This window comes from Babylonia areolata, chromosome 21 (assembly GCF_041734735.1).
Source record: "Babylonia areolata isolate BAREFJ2019XMU chromosome 21, ASM4173473v1, whole genome shotgun sequence".
NCBI classification, from domain to species: domain Eukaryota; kingdom Metazoa; phylum Mollusca; class Gastropoda; order Neogastropoda; family Buccinidae; genus Babylonia; species Babylonia areolata.
The window spans coordinates 54759644-54782535 of record NC_134896.1 but is presented as its reverse complement, the minus strand read 5'-3'; the positions used below and the strand labels follow the sequence as shown (position 1 = coordinate 54782535).

General features: G+C 44.3%; 1 protein-coding gene across 1 annotated transcript; it reads left to right on the top strand.

Annotated features, from left to right (window-relative positions):
* Positions 1 to 1025: 1025 nt before the first annotated feature.
* LOC143296658 (transcription factor IIIB 90 kDa subunit-like) lies at positions 1026 to 11418 on the top strand. The gene is made up of 8 exons (XM_076608687.1): positions 1026 to 1209; positions 4657 to 4859; positions 6316 to 6394; positions 7161 to 7310; positions 8231 to 8324; positions 9154 to 9268; positions 10842 to 10846; positions 11280 to 11418. The coding sequence occupies exons 1-8, from the start codon at positions 1026 to 1028 to the stop codon at positions 11416 to 11418; spliced, it is 969 nt and encodes a 322-aa protein (XP_076464802.1).
* The last annotated feature ends 11474 nt before the right edge of the window (positions 11419 to 22892 follow it).

Genomic DNA, 22892 nt, shown 5'->3' with positions numbered 1-22892 from the left:
AACTTGAGTATCTTCTGCAGAACGCTGACACAAATTAAGGGATCTATAAATTCCGCGTGTTTTTTTCTATATTAATTTATCATCATTATTGTTATTATTATTATTATCATTATTATTATTATTTGTTTATTAATTCATTTATTTTTTAAACAAATCTTCTGCAGGCGTATGCGCAACTTGATAAAGGCACCAGCAGGTCTGCACATGTATGCAGATATGGGATGTCAGAATCTACCCGCTACACAACAGCGAATTTTGCCAGGAACAACCCTTTAGTTGCCGTGGGTTCTTTTACGTGCGCTAAGTGCATGCTGCACACGGGGGAGGGGGGGGGGGAAAGCCTTCTTCCGCAACAAACATCAAGTGGCCTGGCGTTGGGGGCGTGGTGGCGATGAGGTGGCTGGCAGTGAGGGGGTGATGATAACCCAGATGTCAAATCTGTAGACGTGGAGATAGTGACGACTGAATGACCCACGTGTTATACCTGCTGACTCAGTGAAGCACTGGCTGACAGGCACAATAGCCGAGTGGTTAAAGCGTTGGACTTTCAATCTGAGGGTCTCGGGTTCGAATCTTTCCCCAGTAACCATGGCAAAATTCTGTAGAAAAATTCACTTCCACAGGAAAACACACACACACACATATATATATATATATATATATATGTGTGTGTGTGTGTGTGTACATGCAGGCAGAACACACACACACACACCACACACACACACACACACACACACACACACACACACACACACACACAGGGATGGCACTTTCACTGTGGCAACGCGCTCTCCCACGGCAGAGGCAGAGCAGCTCGAATTTCACACAGAGAAAATTAATTATGTTACGTCAAAAGGGTAATACAATACAATGCAATACATCTTTCCAAAGTCCAAAATTTGGAAATTCTGTATGCATTCAAAAGCTCGTCACATCTTTTGATTTTCGGCTATCTTTACAGAAACACACCACACCACACTCAATCTTACTGTGCACACACTCTTTTCAACAGACCCCTGCAAACAATGGCTGACGTGGTGTGTACAAACTGTGGGTCCCGGGACATCGTGGAGGACGAACAACGCAACGAGAAGGTCTGCACAGACTGCGGCAACATTGTGGAGGCGGATTGTCAACTGAGTGCTGAGGTGCAGTTTGAGGAGGGACGCAGCGGGCAGATGGTGGCCCAGGGACAGTTTGTCTCCCACGGTAAGCACGGCTGTGGTCAGGTATATATTTATATTTCTCTCACACAGACACTGCACGTCACTTCCGCTCCCTTTTTTTGGGTTTTAATAGTCTCACGGTCTTCTGTTTTTTTTCCCCTTGTAGTTGTACACAAGGTTATATTTTGACATTTCACGACATCAGTGTGATTCAGCATTCACATAGCAAAACATTTGGTCCATCAATGATCATCGAGAAAAAAAAAAATCATTAATTTGTTGAGATACAAGGGTTATTTTTCAATATGATAATACTTATAATAGTAATAATAAGATGAAGAACAATAACAAATAATAAAGAACAAGAAAAAAAGGAAATATTGACAGCGATGCCAAATGTCACATCATGGCATGTATTCATGATGACATAGCTTCACGGTGTTCTTTTTTCCTTTACTGGTCTCTGTTAACTCACTCGCGACGGCCACTTTTCCCCCCATCCCACCACGCCCCCCACCCCCTCAAGGCCCCAGAGACCCGACCCCATCTGATGTCCAGTGGGTGTCTAAGTGGCCGAGCCAAGAGCTTTCGTGTTTAGAACTGCGTCATTCTTTGTTTGCATCCACCTCTTTAGTGTGAGAACTTTCCGCTCGCAACATGTTAATGATGTCAGCAGCTGTGAAACACCATCGTCGTCGCCTCTTTTGTCGTCCGTACGGTGAGTGTTAATGCTGTGATATTTTGTTTAGCTCTGACATTCTCGCATTTTTTTTTTTTTTTTTTAACTCACTCAGTACGGCCAGTCCTCTCTTCTCCTCTACACAGACCCTTCGGATGTCCAGTGGGTGTCTGAATGACCCAACCTTTAGCTTCCGTCGTCAGAATTGTGGTTGTCAACATTCACCTCTTCAGCCTTCCGCTTGCAATATTTTGATGGTGGTAATTGGGGTGAAACGCTGTTAACGTCGTCTCTTTCGCCGTTCGTATGGAGAGAGTTAATTCTCAAGAAAACATTATCCGGCAAGGTTCATATTATTCATAGGTTCAGGTGGGAAGAGTTGAGTTCTACTACCTATTAACGTGCATTTCTAAGTTAAAAACAATTTTTTTTTTCATTTCACCCCTCTGTAGTCTCAAGTCTGTGTCAGTTATGTGTGCTTGTGAAAGTCCAGGGATATGAAAGCACTCTGATTTCTCTCAGAACAAAATCAGTCCAGCACTACATAAACAGCCTTGTTGTTGTGGTGGTGGTGGTGGTGGTGGCGTGTGTGTGTGTGTGTGTGTGTGTGTGTGTGTGTGTGTGTGTGTGTGTGTGTGTGTGTGTGTTATCATCTCTATGATTTGAACTGCTCCTGACAGTCTGACCAGTGCCTTAGGTTTGACCTGTCCTGATGTTGTTGTTGTTTGTTTTCACATTTCAGAAGGACCGGCTAGTACAAGCCTTGATCAGAGAATTGGACGGGTCTTAGATCACAACCGGGACGACGCTCTTTTGAAAGGCAAGCTTGGTTTGGATGTGTTGAAGTGTTTACGTGTACTGTAAACACTTTATTGTACATGGCTTTGTGTTTTGAAGTGTTTACGTGTACTGTAAACACTTTATTGTACATGGCTTTGTCTTAATGATCAGCCAGTAAAATAAGTAAACTGTGCTCCGTAGACAGCAAAGAGAAAGCATTTCTATTGACCAGGGTATCATGTTCAGTTTATAGGCTGAGGTACAGAGTCTGACAAAGAAAGAAAAGGTTGGGCTTGGTATGTTGTTGTTGTTGTTGTTGATGATGATGATGATGTTATTATTGAATTTTGTGGTTTAATGTCCGAGCACGCTCACGTGTATGAGGACTTGTAACAATGAAGTGAACCAGCTTAATTTCCAATAAGAACCAAAAAAAGAAAGAAAAAAATCCCAGGCAGGCGACAGAGAACCGATTTTCTGTATAATGTAAGGGAGATGTAAAGATGTAATGGAGACTGTGTCCTTGAACCAAAAATAAGTTGTATATGTGAATAGGTAGAGACGGGAAAGGGAACCATCGTGACCAGTCTTGGTACACCATTTTAAGATAGTTTGCAAAAATACGCTAATATATGAACAGACAGAGACGGAAAGGGAACCATCGTGACCAGTCTCGGTATACCATTTTAACATACACATGAAACGCATGTTGATGGGAACAGAGACGGAAAGGGAACCATCGTGACCAGTCTCGGTATACCATTTTAACATACACTGCAACATGATGGTGCTTTCATATCTGTGAAACTGCATGTTTGGTGCATATCTGTTATGCATGTGTGTGTGTTTGTGTGAATGTGTGTCTTCATGTTTTACATTTATTTGCTTATTTATCATCATTGTTGTCTTCTTTATTTATTTATTTATTTATTATTATTATTATGATTATTTTATTTTTTATTATTATTATTATTATTATTATTATTATTATTATTATTATGATTATTATTACTACATTTTTCTATTTTATAATTATTATTTATTTATTTATTTATGTAAGCTTATTTATTATTTATTCCCTATATTTTTTTTCTCAAGGCCTGACTAAGCGCGTTGGGTTACGCTGCTGGTCAGGCATCTGCTTGGCAGATGTGGTGTAGCGTATATGGTTTTGTCCGAACGCAGTGACGCCTCCTTGAGCTACTGAAGCTGAAACTGAAAACTACAACATGAAACGCATGTTGATGGGAGCAGAGACGGAAAAGGAACCATCTATCCATCCATGCATTAGTCAATGAATCTGTCCGTCCATCCATCCATCCATCCATCCATCTCCCACCCACCCATCCACCCACTCACCCACCCATCCAAACATCCATCCATCCATCCGTACCCACCCACCCATGAATCAGTCAATGAATCCACCCATCCACCCACCCACCCCTCCACCCTGACCCAACCAGTGATCGCGGTGTGAACTGAGAACTCATGTAACTGTCATAGGAATTATGGATACTATAAACTAAACACAACAAAAAGTAAAAGTAAGAAGCTGTGAGCACATGCAGGATTTTCCACGGTGTATTTGTATTTGTATTCCTTTTTATCACAACAGATTTCTCTGTGTGAAATTCGGGCTGCTCTCCCCAGGGAGAGCGCGTCGCTACACTACAGTGCCACCCATTTTTTTTTTGTATTTTTTCCTGCGTGCAGTTTTATTTGTTTTTCCTGTCGAAGTGCATTTTTCTACAGAATTTTGCCAGGAACAACCCTTTTGTTGCCGTGGCTTCTTTTACGTGCACTGAGTACATACTGCACACGGGACCTCGGTTTATCGTCTCATCCGAATGACTAGCGTCCAGACCACCACTCAAGGTCTAATGGAGGGGGAGAAAATATCGGCGGCTGAGCCGTGATTCGAACCAGCGCCCTCAGATTCTCTCGCTTCCTAGGCGGACGCGTTACCTCTAGGCCATCACTCTCATGTGTGTGTGTGTGTGTGTGTGTGCCGTGCCGTGCCGTGCCGTGCAGTGCGGGCGATAATCCGCAGGGTCGGCCAGAACCGGATGGAGCCACGGCTGAGCGAACGTCAGTGCTCGTCGGCGGAGGTGTACTTCAAGCTGGCCCGGAGGAACCGCCTGACACAGCACCGCCGCCACGTGCTGGTGGCAGGTGCCTGCATCTACATCGTGTGCCGCCTGGACGGGTTGCCTGATATCCTTTTTCACTTTCTGGTTCACTGGCTGTGTCTGTTGTGTCACCTCGACTTCACTCTGTGTGTGTGTGTGTGTGTGTGTGTGTGTGTGTGTGTGTGTGAGAGAGAGAGAGAGAGAGAGAGAGAGAGAGAGAGCTGGTGTGTGTGTGTGTGGGGTGGGGTGGGGTGGGGGTGTTTGATTGCGACGGAAGAACTGTTCCCCCATGCCATTTTCTCTCTCTCTCTCTCTTTTTTATTTTTTATTTTTTTTTTTTACTTTGCCAGTGGGTGGAATGGCTGTGAATGGTCGGATGATAGGGAAATACGGATGGATTTTGACTGTGTTTTGGTTTTTTTTTTCTTCTTCTTTTTATTCGTTTTCGCTTCTTTAGCTTTATTCCCTCTTTAGGGCGAGGGGTGGATGTAAAAAAAAAAAAAAAAAGAAAAAAAAAGGAGAAACAAAAATGAAGCATGTTACTTGCTTATCTATTACCCTCGATGATAAAGATTTTGTCTTGTCTTGTCTTGTCTTGTCTTGTCTTGTCCCTTCACGGGGACCCCGCCACAGAACACACAATGCTTTACTCTTTCACGAAGAGGAACTCACGGAGTGTGGTGTATGCTACACTGACAAACGATGTGCGAGAATTACACAGTCAACGAACGTATGATGATCAGTCATATCCGGATATAATTTCCATTCTTGCTGGGGGGGTTTTTCTTCGTGTGTGTATGTATATATGTCAGTATACATGATTATAATGAAAACTAACAGAACAGAATGGATGCTGTGACAAATCCTTAACTCTAACCACTGATGCTGCTGGACATTAGCGATGCAATGAACGTGAGTATCATTTATTATTATTTTTTATAATACAGTTATTATCATGATGATAATAGGCATCATCATTATTGCCACTGTTACGATTTAAAGTATGTGTGTTGGGGGTGGGGTGGGGGCGTGTGGCTCTGTGTGTGGGTGTGTGTGTGTATGTGTGAGTGTGTGTGTGTGCGTGTGCGTGTATGTGTGCGCGCGCTCATCGTCTGACTCTCCATATGCTTAAAGTAATAATGAAAAATACTTGCATGGCGCTGAATCTTGTACAGAGACAAGGCGCTTTCTCCAGCCACAGATACTGCAACCACTCCTGCTGGCCACTGATAACTGATCACTGGTCTGGACCACAGGCTTACAGTCTGAACACCAGTCATTCGGATGAGACGATGAACTCCGGTCCTTTGTGTAGCATTACTTAGCGCACGTAAACGAGCCCACGGCAACATGAGGGTTGTTTCTGGCAAAATTCTTTAGAAAAATCCACTTTGATACGAAAACCAGTGCAGAAAAAGAAGAAGAAGAAAAAAAAAAGTTGAGTAGTGCTGCGCTGTAGAGACACGATCTCCTTGAGGCGAGCAGACTTAATTTCCAAACATAGAGATCTTTTGGGACAATATACAATACAATACAATACAATGCAATGCAAAATGTGCAGGTGGATGTGTTCGCCTTGGGACGAATGTTCGTCCACATCGCCAGGGGCCTACACCAGAACATCAGTCTCTGCAGTGTGGGTAAGTGTCGTGGGGTGTTTAACGTGCGTCGTCATGTGGTCAGTTAAGTATCATGTGTCTTGTATTTTCATCACTCGTGAAACGTCTTGTATTGCGCAACGTGAGAAATGTCCAGTATCACGCGACCTGTGAAATGTATTACGCACAATATCAATGTGAGAAACGTGAGTTGTCCTGTATTATGTAACCTGTGAGTTGTCCTGTATTATGTAACCTGTGAATTGTCCTGTATTATGTAACCCGTGAGTTGTTGTCCTGTATTATGTAACCCGTGAATTGTCCTGTATCATGTAACCAGCGAATTGTCCTGTATCACGTAACCAGTGAATTGTCCTGTATTATGTAACCCGTGAGTTGTTGTCCTGTATTATATAACCCGTGAATTGTCCTGTATTATGTAACCAGTGAATTGTCCTGTATCATGTAACCAGCGAATTGTCCTGTATCACGTAACCAGTGAATTGTCCTGTATTATGTAACCCGTGAGTTGTTGTCCTGTATTATGTAACCAGTGAATTGTCCTGTATCATGTAACCTGTGAATTGTCCTGTATTATGTAACCCGTGTGTGTGTGTGTGTGTGCGTGCGTGTGTGCGTGGGCATGTGTTTTTATTTGTGTGTGTGTGTGTGTGTGCAAATATATGTATATATATATATATACACACACACACACACACACATATATATATATATATATATATATATAATATGTGTGTGTGTGAATGTTTGTGCATGTGTGTATACATACCTGTGCGCGTGCCTGCAGACCCGTGCCTGTACATGGAGCGCTATGCCAACGTGCTGGAGTTCGGAGAGCGGCAGAAGGAGGTGTGTCGCTCGGCTCTCCGACTGGTGCAGCGAATGAAGAGAGACTGGATGCACACAGGCCGCAAACCTGCTGGGCTGTGCGGAGCAGGTAACGAGGGGGAGGGGTGTGTGGGGTGGGGGGTGAGGGTCGGGGGGGTGGGGGGAGGGGGGGGGCGGCATGTGTGGTCTGTGTGGTCTGTGTCGTGTGTGTGTGTGTGTGTGTGTGTGGTGGGGTGGGAGTGAGGTTGTGTGTGTGTGTTTTGTAGTGTGTGTGTGTGTGTGTGTGTGTGGGTGTGTGTGTGTTGGGGTGGGAGTGAGGTTGTGTGTGTGTTTTGTAGTGTGTGTGTGTGGTGGGGTGGGAGTGGGGTTGTGTGTGTTTTTGTAGTGTGTGTGTGTTGGTGGGGGAGGGTGTGTGTGTGTGGGTAGGATGTGTGTGTGTGTGTGTGTGTGTGTGTGTGTGTGTGTGTGTGAGAGAGAGAGAGACAGACAGACAGACAGACAGACAGACAGTCAGTCAGTCAGAAACAAAGAAACAAAGAGACAGATGAACAGGAACATAAAGGGACAGACAGAAAAACAGAGATAGACAGACAGACAGTCATGCAGACAGGCAGAGAAACAGAGACATATTGGCAGAGACAGAGGCAGAGAGACAGACTGACAGACATACAGATAGTAGACAAAAGACAGGCGGATAGGCAGTCATACAAACAGACAGACAGAAGGACATACACAGAAAGAGAGAGAGAGAGAGAGAGAGAGAGAGAGAGAGAGACCGAGTGCGAGACAGACAGCGACAGAGAGAGAGAGAGAGACAGACAGGGAGATAGAGAGAGGACGAAAGAGAGAGAGACAGACAGCTAGATAGGGAGATAGAGAGAGGACGAAAGAGAGAGAGAGAGAGTCATACAGACAGAGTCATACAGACAGACAGAAACAGACGTACGGACCAAGGAGATGACCATGGTCCACCTCCCTCCCACCCCCCCCACCAACCCCCACCCCCACCCCCACCCGTTTCACTTTCAGCCCTTCTGGTGGCGGCCAGGATGCACGACTTCAACAGGACCCTGAAGGAGATGATCAGCGTCGTCAGGGTCTGCAAGGCCACCATCAGGAAAAGGTAACCCCACTCCCCCCTCACCCGCAACCCCCCCCCCCTCCTTCCACATACACCTTCCCTTCGCCCTGCTTTAGTTTCACTTTCAGTGAGAGAATCTAAGCGCGTTGGTTGGAATCACAGTTCAGCCGCCGATATTTTCTCCCCCCCTCCACTAGACCTTGACTGGTGATCTGGACGCTAGTTCAATCGGATGAGACGATAAACCGAGGTCCCGTGTGCAGTATGCACTCAGCGCACGTAAAAGAAACCACGGCAACAAAAGGGTTGTTCCTGGCAAAATTCTGTATAAAAATCCACTTCGATAGGAAAAACAAATAAAACTGCACGCAGGGGGAAAAAAAAAGAAAAAAAGAAAAAAAAGGGTGGCGCTGTAGTGTAGCGACGCGCTCTCCCTGGGGAGAGTAGCCCGAATTTCACACAGAGAAATCTGTTGTGATAAAAAGAAATACAAATACAAATACAATATATATATATATATATATATATATATATACATACATACGCTACACCACATCTGCTAGGCAGATGCCTGACCAGCAGTGTAACATAACGCGTTTGGTCAGGCCTTGAGTGCTTGTCTTGTAACTGGTGTGTGTGTGTGTTACTGTTGGTGTTACTGTAACTGGTGATATGTTGTTGCTGATGTTACTGTAACTGGTGGTGTGTTGTTGCTGGTGTTACTGTAACTGGGTGGTGCTGGTGTTACTGTAACTGGTGGTGTGTTACTGCTGGTGTTACTGTAACTGGTGGTGTGTTACTGCTGGTGTTACTGTAACTGGTGGTGTGTTACTGCTGGTGTTACTGTAACTGGTGTGTGTTACTGCTGCAGACTGATGGAGTTCGGAGACACGCCTACGGGACAGATGTCGGTGGAAGAGTTCGACTCCGCTGACCTTGACCGTCTGGAGGAACAGGACCCTCCGTCCTTCAGGAGAGCTCGAAAGGTCAGGGTCACGAGGGTCATGGGTCATGACGAAAAAAAAAGGGAAATTAGACCTTTGAATACCCCCCTAAAAAACGGAGTATGTCTGCCTACATGGCGGGGTAAAAACGGTCATGCATGTAAAAGCCCACTCGTGTACACACGAGTGTACGTGGGAGTTACAGACCACGAACGATGAAGAAGAAGAAGAAGAAGAAGAAGAAAAAGAAGAAGAAGAAGACCCTTGGATTGCACATAACCAAGGTGTGGGGGAGGATAGGGTAGATACGGCGTGGGGCGATCTTCTTCTTCTTCTTCTTCTTCTTCTTCGTTCGTGGGCTGCAACTCCCACGTTCACTCGTATGTACACGAGTGGGCTTTTACGTGTATGACCGTTTTTACCCCGCCTTGTAGGCAGCCATACTCCGCTGTCGGGGGCGTGCATGCTGGGTATGTTCTTGTTTCCATAACCCACCGAACGCTGACATGGATTACAGGATCTTTAACGTGCGTCTACACACGAAGGGGGTTCAGGCACTAGCAGGTCTGCACATATGTTGACCTGGGAGATCGTAAAAATCTCCACCCTTTACCCACCAGGCGCCGTCACCGTGATTCGAACCCGGGACCCTCAGATTGACAGTCCAACGCTTTAACCACTCGGCTATAGCGCCCGTCGGCGTGGGGCGATGATACGTTGGGATAAAGCTGCTTATAATTGATTTCACTTATTGTATAAATTGTGATATATAACAGAATGCTAATGCAGAAGTTTTAGATCTAAATGGTCCCGTAATCAGTTAAGATGATGTCGATTGAGAAACATTAGGTTATGGGATGGGGCCGCGGGGGTTTCATGGATTTTTTTTCCCTTCTATCATTCTTAATATTTGGCGTTGGCATTGTCATTCTGCAGTTACCCCCCCCCCCAAAAAAAAAACAAAACAAAACAAAAACAAACAAACAACAACAACCCCCCCACCCACCCCCCAAAAAGAAACAAAACAAAACAAAACAAACAAACAAACAAACAAACAAAAAGCAAACAAACAAACAAAACCACAAAACCCCGTGCTATAACAACAGATAATTGTTGACGTCTTGAGAGGTTTGTGAATGATATATCCTGTTATGATGACGATGATGTTTGTTTGTGGTTTTCGTTCTGGCATTTGATGATGTATGTATGTGTGTGATTTTATTCCGGCATTTGTTTGTGTATGTGTGGGTGCGTGGTTTTCGTTCTGGCATTTGATGATGTATGTATGTATGTGGTATTATTCCGGCATTTGTTTATGTATGTGTGTGGTTTTGTTCCAGCATTTGTTTTTGTATGTGTGTGATTTTGTTCCAGTATTTGTTTATGTATGTGTACGTTAAAAAAAAAAGTAAACTAGGAACACCAGTCCTTCAGTGAAATACCACACAACCTGTTGTGAATAACTCTTACAGACTTTTTTTTTTTTCTTCTTTTTTCAAAATTGTTCGTGTGACATCTCATTAGAATGCAAACACAGAGTCTTTCATGAATTTGTTAAAAAGCAAACTTTAATAACTCATTTGAACGATGATGTATGCGTGTGGTGTTGTTCCAGCGTTTGTTGGTGTATGTGGACGGTTAATCAAGATAAATCAAACGAGGAACATTAATCCTTCAATGAAATAATACACAGCTGTTGTGAATAACTCTTACAGACTAGTTTTTGTTGCTGTTTTATTTATTTATTTATTTATTTTATAGTGTGACATCTCATTAGACTCACACAGAAAGCCTTTCATGAAATAAAAGAATAAACTATATGCGTATTTGTATTTGAATTACTCTTTTTTTTTTCTTTTTTTTTCACAACAGATTAATTTTCTCTGTGTGAAATTCGGGATGCCTTCCCCAAAGGAAGAGCACGTTGCTACAATGACACCGCCACCCATTTTATTTTCTTCTTTTTTTAATATCTTTTTCTGCCTGCAGTTTACTGTTTCTCCTTTAATAACTCATTGATGATGGTGTGCCCACGTGTGTCGGTGTTGTCCAGGAGGCTGAGGGAGGAGCTTGACGAAGAGGTGAGCGGACAGATCGAAGTCTGCAGCGGGAGATTGACCAGTCCGTCCAGCCCAGCAAAGCCCGGGGCATCTTCGCCGCCTATGCCAGTGAGTGGACAGGGGCAGGACTGACAGGCCGCCAGTATTATTATTACTATTATCATCATCGTCATCATCATCATTCATCATCATCAATTCATTCATTTCTATTATTATCATCATATATATATCATCATCATTTCATCATTATTATCATTATTATTATTATTATTAGTAGTAGTAGTAGTAGTACTACTACTACTACCATCATTATCATCATCGTCGTCGTCATCACCATCATCATCATCGTCGTCATCATCATCATCATCATTATTATCATTGTTATCATCATTATCATTATGATTATTATGGTTATCACCACCATCACCATTACGATCATCATCATCATCATCATCATCATTATTATTATCATTGTTATCATCATTATCATTATGATTATTATTGTTATCACCACCATCATTATTGCGATTATCATCGTCATCGTCATCATCATCATCATCATAACTATCATTATCATCATCATCACCATCATCACTATCATCATTACTATCATCATCATCACCATCATCATCATCACCATCATCATCATCATCATCATTATCATCACCATCATCATCTCATCATTACTATCATCACCATCACCACCACCACCACCACCATCATCATCATCATCATCATTACTATCCTCCTCATCATCATCTTCATCATCACCATCATCATCATCATTACTATCATCACCATCACCATCATCATCATCATTATCATCATCATCATCCACAGAAATGGTGGGTGAGGCGGACGGCACGCAGGACAGCATTGAGGGTCCCAGTGACGTCACGGGCGCCGTGGACCTCCTCAACGAAGAGATGCTGAGGGACGTGCTCCTCAACACCGCTTCCGGTACCACCACCTCCACCTCCTCCTCCACCCAACCCTCCACCTCCTCCTCCACGTCACCCTCCTCCTCCTCCCAACCCTCCACCTCCTCCTCCACCCCACCCTCCTCCACGTCACCCCCATCCTCCTCCTCACTCGGCGGTGACTCCAGCAGCAGCGGGGGGTCGGAGGTCAAGGTCAACGGGCAGAGGTCGGAGGTCAGGGCCGAGGAGATGGTGGGGAGAGGGAGAAGGAGGGCGGAGGAGGAGAGCCTGGCCCCGACCACCACCACCACCCCCACCACCCCCACCACCCACACCAAGGGCATCCAGGAGGTGGTCACTGACTGCATCGCTGCCACCACTGAGTGTAGGTGGTAGAGAGAGAGACAGACAGACAGAGAGAGAGAGAGAGAGAGAGAGAGAGAGAGAGAGAGAGAGAGTGTGTGTGTGTGCGTGTGTGGAGGATGAGGGTTTTGAATTTTGTTTTAATGTCCCGTCACACGTGTCGGTGAAATTTGAAACAAATATCTAATTATAACTGCAGAAAACTACTTAAAGGATTTCGTGAAAGAGAAGTGGTTAATCTGATGAACGAAACAACTGATAATGAATGTAATGAATGCAAAAAGTCAAAAAACCATTAACGTTCTCAGTCACTTGTGATGACACATTTTCACGCAGGAAGGCTTCATCAAACCACAGTGAAAAACAAACCAACACACACAAAAAACAAAACAAAAACAAACAAAAAAACCCCAAAACCCCCCCCCCCCCACACACACACACATACAAACAACGTGCTTAATTGTCACATTACTTAAGCTTATGCACTTGACTTTTGAGCAATATTTAGTCCGTAATGAATTAGATAATGGTCTGAAAATTAAACTTAGTGTGTGTGTGTGTGTGTGTGTTGGTTTTGGTGTGTGCGTGTGTGTGTTGGTTTCGGTGCGTGTGTGTTGGTTTTGGTGCGTGTGTGCGTGTGTGTGTTGGTTTTGGTATGCATGCGTGTGTGTGTGTGTCTCTCTCTCTCTCTCTTTGTGTGTGTGTATGTGTGTGTGTGTGTGTTTCGATGGGTATGTGTGTGTGTATTGTGTGTGTGTGTGTGTGTGTGCGTGTGTATGTGTGTGTGACTGCTGTGATGATGATAATGGTACACAGCACGGACTCTTGGTGTGTGTGCAGGGAAGGACGAGGACGGCACGGGAAAGGAGGGAGGGGAGTTGGACCTGGAAGGACTCGATGATGAAGAACTGGACAAGGTGGGTTCCACTCCCCCCCTCTCTCTCTCTCTCCACCCTCTCTCTCTCCACCCTCTCTCTCTCTCTCCACCCTCGCTCTCTGTCTCTCCTTCCTCTCTCTCTCTCTCTCTCCTTCCTCTCTCTCTCTCTCCCCCCTCTCTCTCTCCACCATCTCTCTCCACCCTCTCTCCCCCCTCTCTCTCTCCACTCTCTCTCTTTCTCTCTCTCTCTCTCCACCTTCTCTCTCTCTCTCTCCACCCTCTCTCTCTCTCTCTCCACCCTCTCTCTCTCTCTCCACCCTCTCTCTCTCTCTCTCTCTCTCCACCCTCTCTCTCTCTCTCTCTCTCTCCACCCTCTCTCTCCACCCTCTCTCTCTCTCTCTCCTTCCTCTCTCTCTCCACCCCGTCTCTCTCTCTCCACCCTCTCTCTCTCTCTCTCTCCACCCTCTCTCTCTCTCTCTCCACCCTCGCTCTCTCTCTCTCTCCTTCCTCTCCCTCCACCCTCTCTGTCTCTCTCTCCACCCTCGCTCTCTCTCTCTCCACCTTCTCTCTCTCTCTCTCTCTCTCTCTCTCTCTCCCCCTCTCTCCACCCCTCTCTCTCTTTCACGCCGTCCCCGTCACTATCTGTCTTTCTGTCACTGTTTGTTGTCTTTGTCTTCCCCGTCTGTCTGTCTGTCCATGCCTCCTGCTTTCGGTACGTGTGTGTGCCAGTCTTTCGGACAAATCCATATACGCTACACCACATCTGCCAAGCAGATGCCTGACCAGCAGCGTAACCCAACGCGTTTAGTCAGGCCTTGAGAAAAACAAACAAACAAACAAAGAAACATACAAAAAAAACCACAACACACAAACAAAACACACACACACACACACACACACACACACACACACACACACACACACACACACACACACACACACACAAAACAAACAAACAAACAAACAAAACCCCCCCAAAAATAACAACATGAAACAGAACTGCTACTACTACTAATATGTAAAAGGCAAAAACTTGATGAAGTCAACTATAAGCGTACAAAAAACAACAAAAAACCCCCTAAATAAATAGCTAAATAAATAACTAAATCGATAAATACTAATAATATAATTTAAAAAAATAAAAATAAATAATAATAATAATAATAATAACAATGATAAAACAAATACATAAAAAACCCAAAAAAACCCAACAAAACAGTTTCAGTTTCAGTTTCACTTTCTCAAGGAGGCGTCACTGCGTTCGGACAAATCCATACACGCTACACCACATCTGTTGAGCAGATGCCTGACCAGCAGCATAACCCAACGCGCTTAGTCAGGCCTTGAGTGCATGCTTACATATTTGTGTACCTATGAAAGTGGATTACATTTTATGTAATTTCGCCAGAGGACAACACTCTCGTTGCCATGGGTTCTTTTTCAGTGCGCCAAGTGCGTGCTGCACACAGGGACCTCGGTTTATCGTCTCATCCGAAAGACTAGACGCTCAGTTTGATTTTCCAGTCAAACTTAGGAGAAAGGGCGAGAGCGGGATTCGAACCCACACCCTCACGGACTCTCTGTATTGGCAGCTGAGCGTCTTAACCATTCTGCCACCTTCCTCCTTTGTGCAACAAAACAATGATGATAAATAAGCAAATAAATGTAAAAAAAAAGAAAAAAAAAAGCCAACACATTCACACATCCACACACACAAATAATTATGCATAACAGATATGCACCAAACATACAGTTTCACAGATATGAAAGCACCGTGAGTCAAATACACATAAGACGTACATGAGCCCCAACACACACACACACACACACACACACACACACACACACACACACACACACACACACACACACACACACACACACATGATTATCAATGATCAATCACCGTGGGCAGATGATTCTGACCGAGGAGGAGAGCCGAATCAAGACAGAAATGTGGGAGCGGGAGAACCAGGAGTTCCTGGAGGAACAGAAAGGTAAGAACACACCCCTCCCCTCTCTCCCTCTGTCTGTCTGTCTGTGTCTCTCTCTCTCTGTGTTAATCTCTCTGTCTCCCTCTCTCCCTCTGTGTGTGTGTGTGTGTGTGTGTGTGTGTGTGTGTGTGTGTGTGTGTGTGTGTGTGTGTGTGTTAATCTCTCTGTCTCCCTCTGTCTGTCTGTCTGTCTGTCTGTCTGTCTTTATCTCTCTCTGTGTGTTAATCTCTCTGTCTCCCTCTGTCTGTCTGTCTTTATCTCTCTCTGTGTGTTAATCTCTCTGTCTCCCTCTCTCCGTCTGTCTGTCTTTGTCTCTCTCTCTCTGTGTTAATCTCTCTGTCTCCCTCTGTCTGTCTGTCTTTATCTCTCTCTGTGTGTTAATCTCTCTGTCTCCCTCTGTCTGTCTGTCTTTATCTCTCTCTCTCTGTGTTAATCTCTCTGTCTCCCTCTGTCTGTCTGTCTTTATCTCTCTCTGTGTGTTAATCTCTCTGTCTCCCTCTGTCTGTCTGTCTTTATCTCTCTCTCTGTGTGTTAATCTCTCTGTCTCCCTCTGTCTGTCTGTCTTTATCTCTCTCTCTGTGTTAATCTCTCTGTCTCCCTCTGTCTGTCTGTCTTTATCTCTCTCTCTGTGTTAATCTCTCTGTCTCCCTCTGTCTGTCTGTCTTTATCTCTCTCTGTGTGTTAATCTCTCTGTCTCCCTCTGTCTGTCTGTCTTTATCTCTCTCTCTCTCTGTTAATCTCTCTGTCTCCCTCTGTCTGTCTGTCTTTATCTCTCTCTCTGTGTTAATCTCTCTGTCTCCCTCTGTCTGTCTGTCTTTATCTCTCTCTCTCTCTGTTAATCTCTCTGTCTCCCTCTGTCTGTCTGTCTTTATCTCTCTCTCTGTGTGTTAATCTCTCTGTCTCCCTCTGTCTGTCTGTCTTTATCTCTCTCTCTCTGTTAATCTCTCTGTCTCCCTCTGTCTGTCTGTCTTTATCTCTCTCTCTCTGTGTTAATCTCTCTGTCTCCCTCTGTCTGTCTGTCTTTATCTCTCTCTGTGTGTTAATCTCTCTGTCTCCCTCTGTCTGTCTGTCTTTATCTCTCTCTCTGTTAATCTCTCTGTCTCCCTCTGTCTGTCTGTCTTTATCTCTCTCTGTGTGTTAATCTCTCTGTCTCCCTCTGTCTGTCTGTCTTTATCTCTCTCTCTGTTAATCTCTCTGTCTCCCTCTGTCTGTCTGTCTTTATCTCTCTCTCTGTGTTAATCTCTCTGTCTCCCTCTGTCTGTCTGTCTTTATCTCTCTCTCTCTGTTAATCTCTCTGTCTCCCTCTGTCTGTCTGTCTGTGTCTGTGTGTGTGTTAATCTGTCTCCCTCTGTCTGTCTGTCTGTGTGTTAATCTCTCTGTCTCCCTCTGTCTGTCTATCTTTGTCTGTCTCTCGTTCTCTCTCCCTCTCTGTCTGTCTGTCTGTCTCTGTGTTGGTCTCTCTCTCTTTCCCTCTCCCTCTCATTCTCTTGTTCTCTGCTTGTCTGTCTGTCTCCCTCCCTCCCTCTCTCTCTCTCTCTCTCTCTCTCTGAAGCACTTAAAAGACGATGTACATAAATAAAATAATATTGTGAATGTGTTTCCGTTCTGCTCTATCTTAAAGTATAATATAATCTTAGCTGAAATGTTTTTTTTTTCCTCTTTACATGATGACTGATGTGTGCGTGGCGATCAGGGAAAGGTGGGTGGGTCAGTTACTGGTTCTGGAAGAGTTTGTTCCGTCCAGACCTAAAAGAGACCCTCCCTTCAGGGATGAAGAACAGAAAGGAGGAGTCTGTGTTGTGCAGACTGCATGCGGGGCACACTTTTTTATTTTTTTTTTTACTCATTCTGACTTGTTGAAGGGGGAAGAGGCCCCTCGATGTATTCCCTGCGATGAGCCTCTCACCGTGAAACACGTGCTCCTTGACTGTTGGGATCTGCATGACGTTAGACACAGATATTACACGGCGGTTTCTTTGAAGACCTTGTTTCGTGATGTCCCTCCGTGGGCGCTGATGGACTTCTTGGAAGAAGTGAACATTTTTAATCAGATTTGAAGGTTTTAAACTATGTAAGTTTTTTTAAAAACTTTGAGTGGAAAGTTTGAAGCGGTGATTCGTTTTAATTGTTTGTTTTTTACCCTTGTAGTAGTTATTAACGTGGCGATAGCCTTGAGATGGCCTTAGTGGTCGGCGAGGCTCTAAGCACCATAATTTCATTTCATTTCAGTTACTGGTTTTTCTCTTTGATATTTGCTGACGGGCATTTTGAGTGATCCGAAGGAGAATTTTCTGGTTTTGGTTGAAGCAGACAATAAAGTATGATGGATTGAATTGAATTGAATTGAATACTCACGTCCGCTACCCTTCTTAAGGACCATTGCAAAATTTTAATGAAAAAAATGTCTGAAGATGTGTGTGTGTGTGTGTGTGTGTGTGTGTGTGTGTGTGTGTGTGTGTGTGTGTGTGTGTCTTACAATGTGTGTGTATGTTACAGTGTGTGTGTATGTGAGAGAGAGAGAGAGAGAGAGAGAGAGAGAGAGAGAGAGAGAGAGAGAGAGAATCTACTCGTACATCCCGTTTAAAAGAATTACACAGGAAACTGGGCGCATTGCCATGTAGCCGAAGGTATGAGTGTTCAACAAATCTTCGCGTTTTCATCATTCGCTGTCATCGCCGTCATTATGATGATGATGGTGATGATGATGATGACTGTTCAACTCATATTGTCTAAATAAAACGACAAGCGGCTGTGCTGTCTGTGTGTGCAGAGAGAGCCAGGTTGCGGGCCGAACAGGAGAAGGCAAGTTCTGTAGGAAAGAAAAAGGTACGTTCCCAACTTCTTCCTCTTCTTCTTCCTTCTTCTTCTTCCTTCTTCTTCCTTCTTCTTTCTTCTTCTTCATCTTCCTTCTTCTTCTTCTTCTTCCTTCTTCTTCTTCTTCTTCCTCTTCCTTCTTCTTCTTCCTTCTTCTTCCTTCTTCTTCTTCCTTCTTCCTCTTCTTCCTCTTCTTCTTCTTTCTCTTCCTTCTTCTTCTTCTTCTTCTTCCTTCTTCTTCTTCCTTCTTTTTCTTCCTTCTTCTTCTTCGTTCGTGGGCTGCAACTCCCGCGTTCACTCGAATGTGAGTGGGCTTTTACTTGCATGACCGTTTTTTACCCCGCCATGTAGGCAGCCACACTCCGTTGTAGGGGCTAATACGTTTCCCCCAACAACAAACAACAACAATTGAAATTCGGCATAGAGCTCAGAACTATACAAGTGGTGTGTGTGTTCCAAGAAGAACATACAAGAAGAAGAAAACAAAAAAAGTTGTGGAGCAGAAATAGATTCCATCGTGGTTCGATGACGGAATAGAAGATTGAAGAAGAAGAAAAGAAGAAGAAGAATGTGACATAGAATGGATGTCAATTCCACAGTGTCCTGGCGGTGTGAAAGAAGACGACGACAATGACGACGATGATGATGATGATGTTGATGATGATGATGACGTAGAACGGAAGTCAGTGCCACAATGGTTTGGTGGTGCGAAAGAAGAAGAAGACGATGATAATGCTGCTGCTGCTGATGATGATGGTGATGACGACGTTGAAAGAAATTAAACCCCACAGTGGTTGGTTGATATGAAAAGAAGAAGAAGAAGAAGAAGAAGAAGAAGAAGAAGAAGAAGAAGAAGAAGAAGAAGAAGAAGAAGATGCTGCTGTCATTGTTGCTGCTGCTGCTGATGATGATAATGGTGATGACGACGTTGAAAGGATTTCAACCCCACAGTGGTTGGTTCGTTATGAAAAAAAGAAGGGGGAAAAAAGAGAAGAAGAAGAAGAAGAAGGAGGGGGAAAAAAAAAAGGGAGAGAGAAAAAGACTACGAACAAAGCGAAATGGTTGGAGTGGAAACCGGTTCCCCGCTCTGTGGCTGGCTTGTGGCCAGGTGCCAGTTGCATTGCTTGGTTCCAAACTTTTTGACAGTTACACGTGACTAAATAAATGCCTACGTTGACCGAACTACGCCATTGGTCAGTTCCATTACTACACACTCAGTTAGCAGCGGGTCACGACCATAATATACAAGGCTCTTCCGTCCGAGCAATGCAACTGGCTCCAGAGGCACAGGCGACAGACCACAGACCACAGACCACACAGACGTGGTGAGTGTTGTTCCAGTCTTTCCCCACAGGGATGTGCCATGTCTGCCCCCAGACAGGGGGGGCCCGGGGGACTCCAGCAGCGGGGGTGAGTGACTTCCCCTGACGGAAGTTCGTTCCGGCGCGCGCGCGGTGACTGAGGGACCTGCCCGCCCTGCCTTCACTTCCTTCCTTCCATCCGTCCATCTTGTTTTGGGTGGGGGATGTGAGAACCCGTCTCTTTGTCTTGAGAGCCTGTCTCTTTGTTTTGAGAGCCCGTCTCTTTGTTTGAGAGCCTGTCTTTTTGTTTGAGAGCCTGTCTCTTTGTTCGAAAATCCGTCTGTTTGTCTGAGAACCCGTCTCTTTGTTTGAGAACCTGTATGTTTGAGAGCCTGTCTCTTTGTTTGAGAACCTGTCTCTTTGTTTGAGAGCCTGTGTCTTTGTTTGAGAACCTGTCTGTTTGAGAGCCTGTCTCTTTGTTTGAGAACCTGTCTGTTTGAGAGCCTGTCTCTTTGTTTGAGAGCCTGTCTCTTTGTTTGAGAACCTGTCTGTTTGAGAACCTGTCTCTTTGTTTGAGAGCCCGTCTCTTTGTTTGAGAGCCTGTCTTTTTGTTTGAGAGCCTGTCTCTTTGTTCGAAAATCCGTCTGTCTGAGAACCTGTCTCTTTGTTTGAGAGCCTGTCTCTTTGTTTGAGAACCTGTCTGTTTGAGAGCCTGTCTCTTTGTTTGAGAACCTGTCTGTTTGAGAGCCTGTCTCTTTGTCTGAGAACCTGTCTCTTTGTCTGAGAACCTATTTCTTTGTCTGAGAACTTGTCTCTTTGTCTCTTTGTCTGAGAACCTGTCTTTTCGTCTGAGAACCTGTCTCTCTTTGTTTTGAGAGTCTGTCTCTTTATTTAAGAGCCTGTCTTTGTCTGAGAACCCGTCTCTTTGTTTTGAAAACCTAAAAGTTTGTTTGAGAGCCTTTCTCTTTGTCTGAGAATCTGTCTTTGTCTGAGACTGTCTCTTTGTTTGAGAATCTGTCTCTTTGTTTTGAGAACGTGTCTGTTTGTTTGAGAACCCGTCTTTTTGTTTTAAGAACAGAACCTGTCTCTTTGTTTGAGAGCCTGTCTCTTTGTCTGAGAGCTATCTCTTTGTCTGGGAATCTGCCTCTTTGTTTTGAGAACATGTCTCTTTGTCTGGGAACATGCCTCTTTGTTTGAGAGCCTGTCTTTTTGTCTGAGAATCCGTCTCTTTGTTTGAGAGACCGTCTCTTTGTTTGAGAGCCTGTCTTTTTGTTTGAGAGCCTGTCTCTTTGTTCGAAAATCCGTCTGTTTGTCTGAGAACCTGTCTCTTTGTTTGAGAGCCTGTCTCTTTGTTTTGAGAACCTGTCTCTTTGCCTTGAGAGCCTGTCTCTTTGTTTGAGAGCCTGTCTCTTTGTTTGAGAGCCTGTCTCTTTGTTTGAGAGCCTGTCTCTTTGTCTGAGAACCTGTCTGTCTGTCTGAGAACCTGTCTCTTTGTCTGAGAACCTATTTCTTTGTCTGAGAACCTGTCTATCTTTGTTTTGAGAGTCTGTCTCTTTATTTAAGAGCCTGTCTTTGTCTGAGAACCCGTCTCTTTGTTTTGGAAACCTAAAAGTTTGTTTGAGAGCCTTTCTCTTTGTCTGAGAATCTGTCTTTGTCTGAGACTGTCTCTTTGTTTGAGAATCTGTCTCTTTGTTTTGAGAACGTGTCTCTTTGTTTGAGAACCCGTCTTTTTGTTTTAAGAACAGAACCTGTCTCTTTGTTTGAGAGCCTGTCTCTTTGTCTGAGAGCTATCTCTTTGTCTGGGAATCTGCCTCTTTGTTTTGAGAACATGTCTCTTTGTCTGGGAACCTGCCTCTTTGTTTGAGAGCCTGTCTCTTTGTCTGAGAACCCGTCTCTTTGTTTGAGAGCCTGTCTCTTTGTCTGATAACCTGTCTCTTTGTTTGAGAACCTGTCTCTTTGTTTTGAGAGAAGGTCTCTTTGTTTTGAGAGTAGGTCTCTTTGTTTTGACAGCCTTTCTCTTTGTTTTGAGAACCTGTCTCTTTGTCTGAAGACCTTGTATTTGGGAGTCCAGCTCTCCCTAGAGTTTCTTATCACTAGAGATTTCAGACTGGACACAAAAATAACCTCAGTGTAATCGCTGGTTATTATATATTCGGACTAGTGTGACTCTGTGTAACTCTGTGTGTGTGTGTGTGTGTGTGTGTGTGTGTGTGTTGGCGAACACAGAGGAGGCAGAGGAAGAGGCAGGAGGTACCGGACGGAGAGGCGGCCTCAGCCCTGGACGCTTTCAACTCGGTGCTGCAGAGGAAAGGGCTGAGCAGCAAGATCAACGTGGACGTCCTCCGGGGCATCCTCAGCAAGTCCGACCCGCCGCTCCCCGCTGGAGGTGTCCCTGCACCGCTCTCATCACCGCCACGATGCGGCGGGGGCATGGGGGATAGGTGTGTGTGTGTGAGTGGGGTGGTGGTTGGATGTGTGTATGTGTGTAGGGTGTGTGTCTGTGCGCGTGCGTGTGTGTGTAATTGAATCTTATGGTAGTATTGAAAGTTATGGTTCGAGCAGTATATTGGAAAAAGAACTGTATTCTTTGATAATGTTTTGATATGATGTATGCTTTTTACTAACAAATAGTAAAGAGTGGTAACTCTCTCCATTCACAAGGTACACAACTTTCAAGTCAGGGCTGCTTACGCTACCGATTCAGCTAGCACACAGGTAAATAAAAGGTACATTGGAACAAACCCAGACACACTTCCTCAAAAGTATTATTATTATTATTATTATTATTATTATTATTATTATTATTATTATATCAAATGCCTGTTTCATTCCATATGATAATACATGAACCAATGTCTGTTTTCATGCAGGTCTGTTAGCGGCGGATCAGCAAACATCGCTGAGGTGAGTTTCACTTTCAGTTTCAGTAGCTCAAGGAGGCGTCACTGCGTTGGGACAAATCCATATACGCTACACCACATCTGTCAAGCAGGTGCCTGACCAGCAGCGTAACCCAACGCGCTTAGTCAGGCCTTGAGAAAAAAAAGTAAATAAATAATAGAAAAATACATAAAAAAAGAACTACTACTAATAATTGTAATATGTATAAGGCACAAAAACTTGATGAAGTCAACTATAAGCGTACAAAAAAAAAAAAAAAAAAAAAAAAAAAAAAAAAAAAATTGAGGTGCGAAGTGAACCTTTTCAACGATGATATATGCATTGATTAACCACACACACACACATGCGCGCGCGCGCACACACACACACACACACACACACACGCACGCACGCACACACACACACACACACACGCACGCACACACACACACACACA

Coding starts and splice junctions, on each gene's coding strand:
- LOC143296658 (XM_076608687.1), top strand. CDS start 1,026: ATGGCTGACGTGGTGTGTACAAACTGTGGGTCCCGGGACATCGTGGAG. Junction 4,860..6,315: donor ATATCCTTTTTCACTTTCTG/GTTCACTGGCTG, acceptor CAAAATGTGCAG/GTGGATGTGTTCGCCTTGGG. Junction 8,325..9,153: donor AAGGCCACCATCAGGAAAAG/GTAACCCCACTC, acceptor TTACTGCTGCAG/ACTGATGGAGTTCGGAGACA.